This window comes from Podarcis filfolensis (genome assembly GCF_964270895.1).
Source record: "Podarcis filfolensis genome assembly, chromosome: 3".
Lineage (NCBI taxonomy): Eukaryota > Metazoa > Chordata > Lepidosauria > Squamata > Lacertidae > Podarcis > Podarcis filfolensis.
In genome coordinates, this window is record NC_139606.1 from 89247529 (window position 1) to 89260194 (window position 12666).

The window sequence follows — 12666 nt, forward strand, 5'->3', positions numbered from 1 at the left end:
GGGTGGTTCACCCTTTGTGACTCTCTCAGACCTGCGCAAGAGGTGCTGATCCTCTCTGCTCACTGGTTCTGTCTCAGGACTCTTAGGAGAACCAGTTCCAACAGTAAACAGTGGTTCAACCTTCACCTGTGAAGGTCTATCCATTGTGTGAGATTTCCTCTCAATGACTGTGACAACAGAGCTCTCTGAGCTATCACTGTCGCTCTCAGTACCACTGTACTCTGTGAAATCATCATCATCATCTGAATCGTCCTCTGTGGGAAATGTGTGTGCTATCACTCTCTCCTTTTCAGGAGCACTCTCTAGAAATTTTGTGAGAATCACCTGACCAGATTCAGACAAAATTACTCTGTAGAGACCCTTTTCATACCCCACAAAAATGCCTCTGGCATTCTTTACTCCACCTGGAGCTTCTGTCCTCACATGAGACCCAAAAACCTTGAAATGGGCAACAGAAAGTTTTCTCTGGAACAGTTTCTCAAAAGGAGAACTTCCCAACTCTTTCGAAACCTTTCTCACCCACGCATAACTAAACGACATGAGTGACTCCGCCCAGTACTCATGTGGCAGATGTGAACTAAGCAATTGCGCATTCATCCCCTTTTGCAATTCTTTGTTCACTTTTACACAGACACCCCTGTTCCACGCTTCCGCTGAAACAGCAACCTTGTGTCTAATTCCTTTCTTCTGCAGGAACCTCTGGAAATCCTGTAAAAGAAAAATCTGCTTCTTATCTGTCAAAAGACAATCAATGTTAGCATCATGCATATCTTTAACTTTGTCACAAAACTCCTGAAACCTTTCCAAGGCTTCCTGTGGCCTCTTTAACACATAAACCCAGACAAAGTTAGAGAAATGATCCACACACACAAGATAAAATCTTGCATTGCCTCTAGATGGTTCTAGAGGACCAATCACATCAGCATACACCCGCTGAAACGCTCTGTCGACCCTGGCCACCTTCTTGGCGCTCGTTTTGGTCACACCTGCAAGAGAAATCATGTTAGACTCAGAATTACATTCCATGTAATCACTTTGCTTAAAGTCCAACAAATACAGTCCACCTTTCTCTCTGGCAGAAAGATATAACTCTCCATCTTTGAAGATCTTGCAGCTCTTATCATCATAGGACAGTTTCAGTCCTTTCTTTGCAATCTGCGAAACACTCAGCAGATTGAACTTCAATTCAGGAACCAAGTAAACATTGTGTATAGTCAGGTTCAGACTCTTAAGATACACAGTTCCAACCCCGGTCGCTTCCAGCTTCTGACCGTTGGCTTGTTCCACAGCGAAGCTTTGCTTCTTAAACGTCGAAAAGAGTCCTCTGTGCGGGGACATATGAAAATTACAGCCCGTATCGATTACAAAAGAGTGTCCAACATCTGGCGTGGTTTCTTGCAGCTCCGCTGACGATGCCCAGCCTGTCCACAATTGTTGCATCGGACAACGTTCAAAGCTACAGCATCCTCTCCAGTAGCAACATCAGTGGGGGAATTAGAACTCCGTTCTTCCCTCCCCCTGTCCTTGGCATCCATTTTGAATCCAAGTCTCAGCTCTTCACCCTCGAGCTAGTTAAAATCCAAAAGCTCCTTTTGAGCTGTCTTTCTGCCTCTCTCTCAGGCAGGCAATCTCCAAGCTGTCTCACAGTCAAAACAACTTTCGCTTTCCCGGCTCTGACTGAGCCAGCCCCAGGTGTCAGTAACTTTCTAAGCCGACTGACCTTCGTTGCTTAGCAACTGTGCATACTTCTTCGTTATCTCACCACAAAAATCTGTGGTATGCAAGCCTTTACTCTCAGAGCTGTTTTTCCAAACGCAGCTCTCGTGAACCAGAGAATAAATCAATCTGCATTCACACTTTTAGCCCGATATTCAGCATACCTTTTTGGGGCTCCGTTGCTTGGAAAACACCCCCTCTTGGTGTTCAGCTGATCAGACGTTATCTTCTTTCCTTGGTGCAGAGGATGGCACACGATCCATCAACCTCTCACCTCTCATGCTGATTCCCATGGATCAGATAACCAGCAGCGTCTGCTACCATATGTTGAATCAAGCCCATCAATCAGAGGAATTTGGCACTCTCCAGGTGCCCGGCTTTGATTCCATGTTGACCTCCCCGTCAGCGACTCCCGGCAAGACAAGGCGAGGTCTTTATCGGCCGATTCTCCTCAACGTGAGAAGAACACAACCACTCCTCCCCATTCCCTGCCATCCCCAGGGAGGGGAGAGAGACAGACAGAAATGTATTTACATGCCTTTATTTCTGTCCTTCCAGTAGTGCAGAGAAATCATGTCTGCACCCTCTCACATCAGCAGCCAGAGAGAGAATGACTCCACCCATGTACTTCCAGTACAGGGTCATGTGCCACTCTGAGCTAACATCCGGCACTCAGTGCACTGTCTCTTGTTCCCACGGTACATTCCAATAACATCAGTTTCCTGTTTACCATTCCAGCCACCTGGAGCTCGCTTCTGCATTGCTCCTTTTTCGTAACACACTGCACCCCAGTGGCCCGGCCCTGACCTCCATGCACATAGCTGAAGGTCTGAAAGGAGGCTTTATTTATTTATGGAAAGCATTAGGAATCCGCTTTCTGCCTTCAAAGGTGCCAAGGTAACATGCAATAAGGAAAACAGTACAAGAATAAAAAACACTATAAAAAGGAACAAAATCAGACAGCAGAATTTAAAAAACCATCAAAACCAGATGAAACAAAACAGTTCATCTAGCACTAGGCAAAGATGGAGCCATCTTGGCCTTCCTAAGAAGAGAGTTTCACACTCAGGATGCTTCTGTAGAAAAGGCCTTGCCCCAGGTACTCACCAACCTAGCCTCTCTTGGTTGTACATACAGGCCTCTGGTGAAGATGAAAAAATTTGTGCAGGCTCACATGGGAGGAGCTCTTTCAGATAGTTTGGCTCCAAATCATCTAGTGCTTTATCAGTAAGAATCAGCACCTTGAATTGTGGTCAGAAACAATTTGGAAGCCAATGCAGTTGACACAAGACCAGTCTGACAATTTTCACACTGGTCGCTATTTCTAAATACTCATCCACAGCAGTCCTCACTCTTTAAGCTTTATGCATGCAGGTGCTTCACATGATCTAAACACCTTGCACAAACATGGTTCCCATGAACACACCCAGCTTACATACGTGGGCAGCAGAAAGGGGCAGTGGAAACCACACTGATATGGATAGAGCCCAAAGTGCATTCGTATCTTCTCGTGTGGAGGGTGAGCCTGTGTTGTGGCTAGTGGAAGGAGGTTTCCCTGGGACTTCTGACTGAGATGCCAACCCAGACAACACTGGAAATACTGGGCTGTCCATCATGAAAGGAAACACCTGGGCAGGTTAATTCAAATCAATGTACCATATCACTTACACAATTGCTGAAGACAGCACAAACACTTGAATGGCAATTTGCAACATTTGTACATTTCTCGTGCTATTGTTTGATGATTAAGATTTCAGACCGGAAAGCAACCAGCAGAACAATGTGAAAGAATTACCACTGCTAGTCAGAAATAATCAAAATATAGGCATGGATAAAAAGGAAAGTGAATTATCTGAAAGTAGGATTGGATGTAAAGAGTGGGTGGTGGGAGTAAGTATGAGCGCACTGAAAGATATTAAGAACAGCTGGCATAATCATAAAAGCCCAATTTGAACTACAACTGACAGAATGGAAGTTATTTTATTGTTGCAGCAGCATTCCTTCTCCCACTTAATTCATCTAAGCTGAAGCATTTGCACAATGAAAGGTGGAGCTAGGAAACAGTCTACATATGCCCCCACTCCTACAGATTCCAATTCTTAATTCCTTAAAAAAACACCCTAATCCTCTTAAAGCTAAATTCAAGTGTTATGCATATTAAAATATTATATAGTATTTATGTTGGACCTACCCGTGCTTTTCTCTGCTCGGTATCAATGGGATTTTGTTGTGGCTTTCGTCGGCATGGATAATCTGAGCGACATACTCCCCACTTTGCTGGAAGTATCTGTAGACAGCCACTTGCACAGTGCAGTCTTCACTAGTGCTTTTCAGCCAAGGGCTCAAAATGAGGAACTTCGTGCTTTCTGATGTACTGAGGTATAGGAACGAACCTGCAATGAAAGAGAAGATAAGAAGCTGATTACCCTCCCCAAAAGTGTAAATGATAACAAGGACTGTTGTCCAAACTAGGGCTAGCAGCTTCCTTTACCATGAAAAACAACTGTTCATTCTAGAGTCAGTCTGGTGTTATTGGATTGTTCATCTAAAATGCCACTAAAGTTCTAAAGATTGGCAATCTGCACACAAAACCTGAATCCACATTCCAGGCTCTGAAATGGAGCCAAGAAGAGCTACTGGGTCTTGGCATGTATGAGGAAAGCTGATGGTGCCATAAACCCAAATCAGTAAGAAATCTCAGTGCCAAGACATGCTCAGGGGGTTCAGCCACAGAATACCTGGCATATACTTGGAAAGGCATTTCTGGAACCATAGCCAGATTCTCATTAGTCCTCCTGATTGTAACAAGGAATATACCAAGGCTGTAGCTATTGTCAAATTATCTTTTCTTTTCTTTTCCTTTTTTTCTTTTCTTTTCTTTTCTTTTCTTTTCTTTTCTCCTGGAACTGTCCCTAGGAATTTGGACTCATGTGTTTACTTAAACATTTGCCTTACTTGCTGATTGAACAACGTGAACAACCCTAACTCATGTCTGCTCGGAAGGTAGTCCTATTGAATCCAGTGGGATTTATTACCAGGTTAGTGGGATTAGGATTGCAGCCCTAGTTTCCATTAGAAGAAGATCATTGGAGGATCGTGTAGTATTTTGGTTTATTTAAAAGCATGCAAGTTCAGCAGAGACAGCTTAAACATTCTAATAGACAGGAAGATTTGCTGCCTCACATCAATTCTTCAAATACAGACAGTCTCCAAGATGCTAACACAGCCCTAATAAGGTTGCCATATTTTGAAGAGCAAAAAAGAGGACACATTTGCTGACTTCTACTTTTAACTATGGATCGCTATGATGACTCTACTCATGAAAAGGGGGGGGGAAAGAAGAAGGAGGAGGCGTTTGGATTTGATATCCCGCTTTATCACTACCCTAAGGAGTCTCAAAGCAGCTAACATTCTCCTTTCCCTTCCTTCCCCACAACAAACACTCTGTGAACTGAGTGGGGCTGAGAGACTTCAGAGAAGTGTGACTAGCCCAAGGTCACCCAGCAGCTGCATGTGGAGGAGCGGGGACGCAAACACCAGATTACAAGTTTCCCACTCTTAACCACTACACTACGCTGGACAAATGGCAATCCTACAACTCACTTCCCTTCCTTTTTTCTCTGTATCTACCGGTAGCTCAAAACTCAAACTTCAGTCACTCTCTCTCTCTCTCTCTGGTTCCTTTCATAGACACTTTGCTTAGCTCATCCATACCTAGGGGGGGGAAATCCTCTCCCTCAAACCCAGCTTTCAGAATACATAGGCTGTGTACCAGCTTAAAATGCAGAGAATTTTTTCTTTTTCACAGTACAGCATTTCAAATGGCATTTGCACGTTGGCATGGCTTGATTTGTACCAAAGTCCCCTGCTGTATGACCACCCCAGTGGACAGAGACCAGATGGGCAGTTCCCAATTCGGAATGAAGCTGTTTGGGGGCAGGGAAAATGCATCAAAACACACTATTTTACAGGAAACTACAGGCTGCGAATTGTGACTAGTTGTGTGTACATGGCTTCCCAAACAGTAATAGGTGTGTGCAGCACATATCGTTAGGATGTGCACCCAGGGATTTTTATTCATTTAGTTATTTCAGTGAGGAACAGGGGGTGGGACAACAAGACAAACAAATAAGAACAACGCAGAGGCAAAAATCTAGCAAAACAACGCCAACAAGAATGGTCAAAAAGCCAAAAGAGGGAATTTTTCTTGCAGAGAAAAGGGCCCATGCCAAGCCGACTAGAGGCAGGGCTGCTTGTTTTTTGTTACTCATTTTGGAGAATGTTGTCTGTCAATGACAAGGCAGCCCTAATTTGCAGTAAAAGGCATTTTATATGCTATAGGCACTTAAATATATATATGCTGGGACCTTTAGCATACATATGACATCCAAGGGAGAAGTGGTGGTGGTTTTGTACCAAAGTGACAAACTGTGTTATGGGGCAGTTTGACAACGTTATTAAAGCTGTAATCTATTCATACATTGCCCAGAAGTAAGTATTACTGAATTAAATATTGCTAACTTCTGAGAAGACATTATATGTGCTGCAAAAGTGTTGCATACTATATGGACAGCCCCAGAGAGAAAAATACAATATTAACGTTAACAGAAGAAAAGAAGGAATTTTACTATTATCCACAAACACACAGTCTGACATTTCTACAATATTTGGTTCAGGATGAGTGCTTAATGTAATTTCATTACTACAGCAGTTTGTTCTGACATTGTTATTTTACATGCACCTAATCCATATTAAAGAGTTTTGTTATTATCTGGTACATCAGTTCTCTTGGAACTGACTTATTCAAATAAGGTGGCAGAGATTTATCTGAAGGATAGAAATAAATTTATATATATATATATATATATATATATATATATATATATATATATATATTTCAAGTTGTGTTTAAGTTCAACATTTTAGTCCTCTATAGATTAAAAAAACAAAGCTGTGCATGACACAAAACAAACAAAAGATATATACTTACTAATCAAATATATGGAAGAAATATAACTACTTCAACCATTATACAAGCTGCCTGCTTGGAGTGAGTATATCTGATGCATCTTGGGATGAAATAAGCTCTTACCTATAAAACTCATGCCACAATACAGTTGTTAATTGAGGGACCATGCTGCTTTAAGTTCTAGAAAATACTAGAAGGCAAACACCACAAAGAGACTGCATGAATATTACTTAAGGCAAGGATAGGGAACTTCGGGCTTTCAAGATGTTGATGGACTCCAACTCCAGTCAACCCAAGCCAGCATGGCCAATGACCTGAGATTTTGGGAGCTGTATTCCAAAACCACATGATGGTTTGCCTGCTACGAGCTCTGTCTGCCTGCAGCCATTCAGAGGAGGCTCTTGGCAGCTTCCCCTGTCATGGTCATGGAGAACTCAAACAGGACTCTGTATCATGCATTGAAGATCACATTAGTTTCCCCAGTATCATTGAGAAAGGTTTGGCTTCTTGGACCATGGCCTCTGCTCCCTTGAGGAAGGACTTCTGGCGAAGGATGGGTAGTAGCTCATAGTGGCTGGAAAGAATGAGTTTGCTAAGAGTTGCATGAACCTGATCAGGAGAGCTTTAAACTAAATCCTGAGGGGAAGGGAGACAAGATTACAAAAGACAGGAGAACACCCAGTACTGGGGATAATAGCTTCAACTGATGCACAGGAAACTAAGGTTGTGCTTCAGAAACCTGCCAAAGGGCAGGAAACTACAAGAAGGAAGCAGCTAGAGAGAATGACTCATGATTTCAGTTGTCTCTATAATACTGCACAGCCTATAGGAAACAAGCAAGACGAACTTAAGCTCTTGATACAGGACCTGAAAGGCATTGCCGAAACCTGGTAGGATGAGACTCATGATAGGAATGTAAAAATTGAGAGTCATAACCTATTCTAAAGAAGGAGAAGGAGGAGGAGGAGGAGGAGGAGGAGGAGGAGGAGGAGGAGGAGTTTGGATTTGATATCCTGCTTTATCACTACCCTAAGGAGTCTCAAAGTGGCTAACAATCTCCAGGAATAGACCAAACAGGAAGGGAGGAGTAGCAGCATTATATGTAAAGGATGAGTACACTTATGAAGAGCAGCATGGAAGGCAGCATGGAAGGCAGATTGAGAGTATATGGGCAAAAACTGTAGGAGAGGGAAGTAACAGTGACTTTACTGTGGGTGCCTGCTATAAACCTCCAAGCCAGATTGAAGACTTGGGTGATCCTTTCCTAGAGCAGATTACCAAACATTCAAAAATAGGAGGCACAGCAGTCTTCTGAATAATCACTTTTCTATATGAAAAAAAGTATTATCATTTGGATTGCTATGTTTTCCTATTGTGCAGAGGTAAAAACAGCCTCTGGCCACCCAAGGGGCTTTTCCAGAATGCCCATCTCATGTGTGATGGGAAGGTCCTTCATATGTCAGAATGTCAGAAAATACATTTTCATTTCTGCAGAATTTACCACCAGTCAATAGCATGTTTTACAATCATGTCTTTCAACCTTCTACCGAAAACCACAAGAATTAGAGCTCTAAATCATGTAGATTTAATCATGTATCTCTCAGAGGAATGCAGAAATCACTGAGATGAGAGAGAACAAACTGATCTCAGCTGCTCGCAGACATATTTCTGAAGGCTGAAGTAATTGCAAATTATAACCTTGCTGATTCACAGGATGTTTGATCATTTTTTTGTTTCTTACAAAGAAGGGTTTCTTATATAATAAAAAACTGAAAAGAAGCTAGGCTGTTTCTTGCTCAGGTTGGGCAAAGCTATGCAACAGAATGTTACTGAACGTATCTGACCCCCTAATAGTTTGATGCCAGCTAGCTAACATAGCACAGATTGGGCCCTCCCTGCTAATAATAAGAATAATAATGTGGCAAATTGTTGGAGTCAAGGGTGAGTCCAGAAGTTTTGGTGGTCCACAGGCAGAGTTCAATGGCTCTGGAAAGCCAAGGGATGGATCCTGTAACAAACACTCCAGACTCAAGTGTCATTGCTGCTTACCTGGGTAATGGTCCCTGTAGCTCCGATTTCACTATCACCCTACCCCACCATGTCCTGGTAAGTGCTGGTGCTGGGAGGTTAACTCTGTGCTCCCACTCCACCTCCTGTGTTCTGCTGGATGGTGCTAATAGTTCAGCTAAACCAGCCTTCACAAACCTGGCACCCTCCAGACGTTTTGGACTACGACTCCCATAAAGCCCCATCAAGCACAGCCATACTTGATAGGTTCTTATATTCTATTATCCCACCAGGCCTGGCAAGCACAGCCACAGTTGTCACCCCAAAAATATGGAGGGCACAAGTTCTTGAAGGCTGAGGTACATCTTCCCCAACAATGATGGAGCATCTCAGTATTAGAAAGAAAAAACCCTGAAGATGCTACCAGTGGAGCACAGAGCCTGAAAAACGATTTTTATAGATCCTATAGAACAGGGGTGGCCAACTCCCAAGAGACTGCGATCTACTCACAGAGTTAAAAACTGGCAGTGATCTACCCCCTTTTGGGGGGTTCAGGTAGAAGTTGTTGAGTTTTTTCAGGGAGGAGGTAAAATGTTGAGCTTTTTTGGGGGGGAGCCACAGTTGTTCGGCTTCTTTGCGGGGAGCCAATGATCTACCAGTGATCTACCGCAGATGTCCAGTGATCTACCAGTAGATCACGATCTGCCTGTTGGACATGTCTGCCGTAGAATAAGAGACAGAACAGCTCCTTTATGAAAGCCTGACACAACAATGTCACTAAAACTTTCTCCTGTGCTCTCTGCAGTTCCAGCTGAGGGCAGCATTCTCCAGGGCTTTTGTTTGGGGTGTGGTACTCCTGGGGTCCTTTTACGAAGATAATAACTAGAGTTTTGCCCTGAAAACCCACTTTAGATTCTTATTGCCAAGGCTGCACCTTCAGATTGTTTCTCATAATGCTGGTTCAAAAGAATCCTGCACAAAACTGCTCTATTTCACAATCCAGTTGTTATTCCATTGAGGTTCCTTGATAATAAATCTCTTGTAATAAATACCCCGTTCTCTAAAATAATTCATTCAAGTCAGCCAGAACTCCTGCTAAATATACATGCACTGGGGCATCTAAATCTTCCTTATTTTCCCATTGTAAAAAGTATGACATTGGCGATCTAACTGAGAATTTCATGTAAGAATATGGGTTCTTTTTTTCCCTAAGAAGCAGACAGGCTTTCAACAACAACAATACTAATAATTTTATTTATGCCCCACTCATCTGGCTGGGTTGCCCCATATCTAACATATGAACCACTGAGCCTCTTGGGCTTGCTGATCGGAAGCTCGGTGGTTCGAATCCATGCCATGGGGTGAGCTCCTGTCACTCTGTTCCAGCTTCTGCCAGCCTAGCAGTGTGAAAGCTAGGTACCACTATGGTGGGAAGGTAAATGGCATTTCCGTGCGCTCTGGCACTCGTCATGCTGTCCTGCTGCGTCAGAAGCGGTTTAGTCATGCTGGCCACATGATCCGGAAAGCTGTCTGTGGACAAACACCGACTCCCTTGGCCTGAAACGAGATGAGTGCAGCACCCCATTCGCCTTTGACTGGACTTAACCATCCAGGGGTCCTTTACCATTTTACCATACAGGAAGGAAGCAATAGCAATAGCAAGGTACAGTAGGCAGGGTATTTTTTTTCTAGTGCTACATGCATAAGATATAGAATTAGATAAAGTACTATTCTGCCAAAATAGTCTCTAATTTTTCTGGAATACCAGTTAACAACAACAACAAAAATTCAACTTTTTACCAGCCCCTCACTGTAAGGTCCCAGGACCTTTGTTTTCAGAGAGCTATTCAAATGGCAAATGGCCAACATTAAATTTTAAAATAATCATTCTCTATGGAATTTCCAGTCTTTATATTGTCCTCTTGGCAATCCCATAGTAGTAGTAGTAGTAGTAGTAGTAGTAGTAGTAGTAGTATTCTGTCATTTTAATATAACACATGAAAAACTCAGACTGAGAATATGGAACTTGACCAAGGCTATTCAGGGGGACTGTGGCTTAAACACAGATCTTGGAAATCCAAACCCAATGATCTCACCTACTGGACCACACTTGTACACAATTCACTTGTTAGCACAGTGATGTGGGAGCTACATTCGCTAGATTCCAAAGTCCTTCAGGAACATCCGTGTGTAATTGATGAGCCTGCTATTTATTCCACCCTGCCATGGTAATATATGAACATGGTCACCAAACTGTATTGACCCACTTCACATGAAAATATGCTCTGCTTAGGAGAAATTATTTTCTATAAGGACTTCTAATGATTCCTGGAAAATCAACAGAGGCTTCCAATTTGGAGATGAGACAGACATAATTCCTCTTATATCATCATCCTTCTTGTTGTTGTAAATTCTAATGTTAACTACTCAGCATGGATTATAATTCTTATCTCAGTCATCTTCAGACCCCTCTGCAATGACTGCCAGTATTCCTGATCAGTTCACAGCTTAGCCGGGGTTTGGCTGAGTCCAAGTCCAGTGCAATGGACAACCTTAGTTTAATGTGTCTGGAATACATTATCTGCCACCCCTGTGAAAATCTACCCAAAGATAAAAAGGCTCTGGAAAGACAAAGTATCAATTTCTATGTGTTTTAGTTGTGACTCACAAGAAAAATTGGCAGCATTTTTCTGAGAACCTAGACAGCATGTTACCGTTGTTTAGCAACAACATTAAAAATACGACCCGTTTATCTTTCATGGGTAAACCAGCAGACCAAATTAGAAGCTGGCTCCTAATCTCTTCAACAGTTTTTGGTTTTCTTCCAGAAATATAGCCTGTGTGGAACGTTGACTAGGAGATAGTCGCATAAGTCTTTACTACAGATTTTTTAAAGCTTCATATTTAACTTCCTTGGACTTCATTATTTTTTATCTTAACTGGATACAGCTCTAATGAGGCCCTTGGGGATGATCCAGGGTGAATGAATAAGAGAGATAGAACACTACAGCTTCAAACAGATTTCCCCCCTCTCCTGATACCTGAGCACCTTGAGAATAAAACCTTAGATGAAAGGAGCCTTCACGGAATGTGTTGCTAGCATCATGTTCTACCATGGGCACAATTAAAATGAAATGCAAACACCAAGGCACTGCAGCAGCCCATGGTAAAGGCCCCAAGGTAATGCAGACTGTGCAGCTGGTGAATCTGATTAGCACACTGAACCGGTCATCAGAGGCAGAATATTTACCATGTGAGGCACTGCAAGGTTTTGCCATAATCACCTCTTTAATTAAAGTGGGTATGAACCAATGTTATGCCTCCACAGCACCTGTATGAAAGAGATGAACACTGGGAATGATTATATAATCAGTTGGTTTAATTCTAAATTAATTAAAGACACACTACTGACATAGCAAAAAATCTGTTGTCAGAAAGCACTGGATGCTTTTTCAGAATGCCATTCACAATGGTCATTCAATCTACCTGCAAGCAAAGCTGAGTAAGACTAGTGGTTAACCCAGCTCAGAATTCAATTTTCCTCTAGATATAATGAGGAAATTTACAAGCAGGGTGCAGAGGTGATGTGCATTGCCCATCAGTCTTAAAGTATCTGCTAGTTAGGTCTTGTCATGGGCATAATTTAGCAGCCATCTTGTTCCCACATATAAAGAAACATAGAGCAAATATGAGAATGTGGTGGTTAAAGGAACAGCCAGCCTTTAACCTTGCCAGCTGTGGAAAACTGGGGTTCCCATGACAGGCTATCATTGTTTCCCCACCATTGCCCCATTTCAATATCACTTGAGAAAGCAAGGAAACTTGGGACTCAATGATGTCACATCATGCTATGTTTTGTTTTTCTACACTTTACTGTAGATAAAAGAATACACTCCAACAAGTGGTGTAAGAAAGAGTACTTTGACATGGAACCTATGGGCCACACACTGCTTTGTTGTGTGGGGTGTGGGGAA

General features: G+C 42.6%; 1 protein-coding gene across 1 annotated transcript in view; it reads right to left on the reverse strand.

Moving 5' to 3' along the window:
* ALK (ALK receptor tyrosine kinase) overlaps positions 1-12666 on the reverse strand; it is a 574962-nt gene that overhangs the window by 314983 nt on the left and 247313 nt on the right. Inside the window, exon 4 of the mRNA XM_083604448.1 lies at positions 3908-4109. Coding sequence (XP_083460574.1) covers positions 3908-4109 — 202 coding nt within the window. The remainder of the gene's footprint in view (positions 1-3907; positions 4110-12666) is intronic.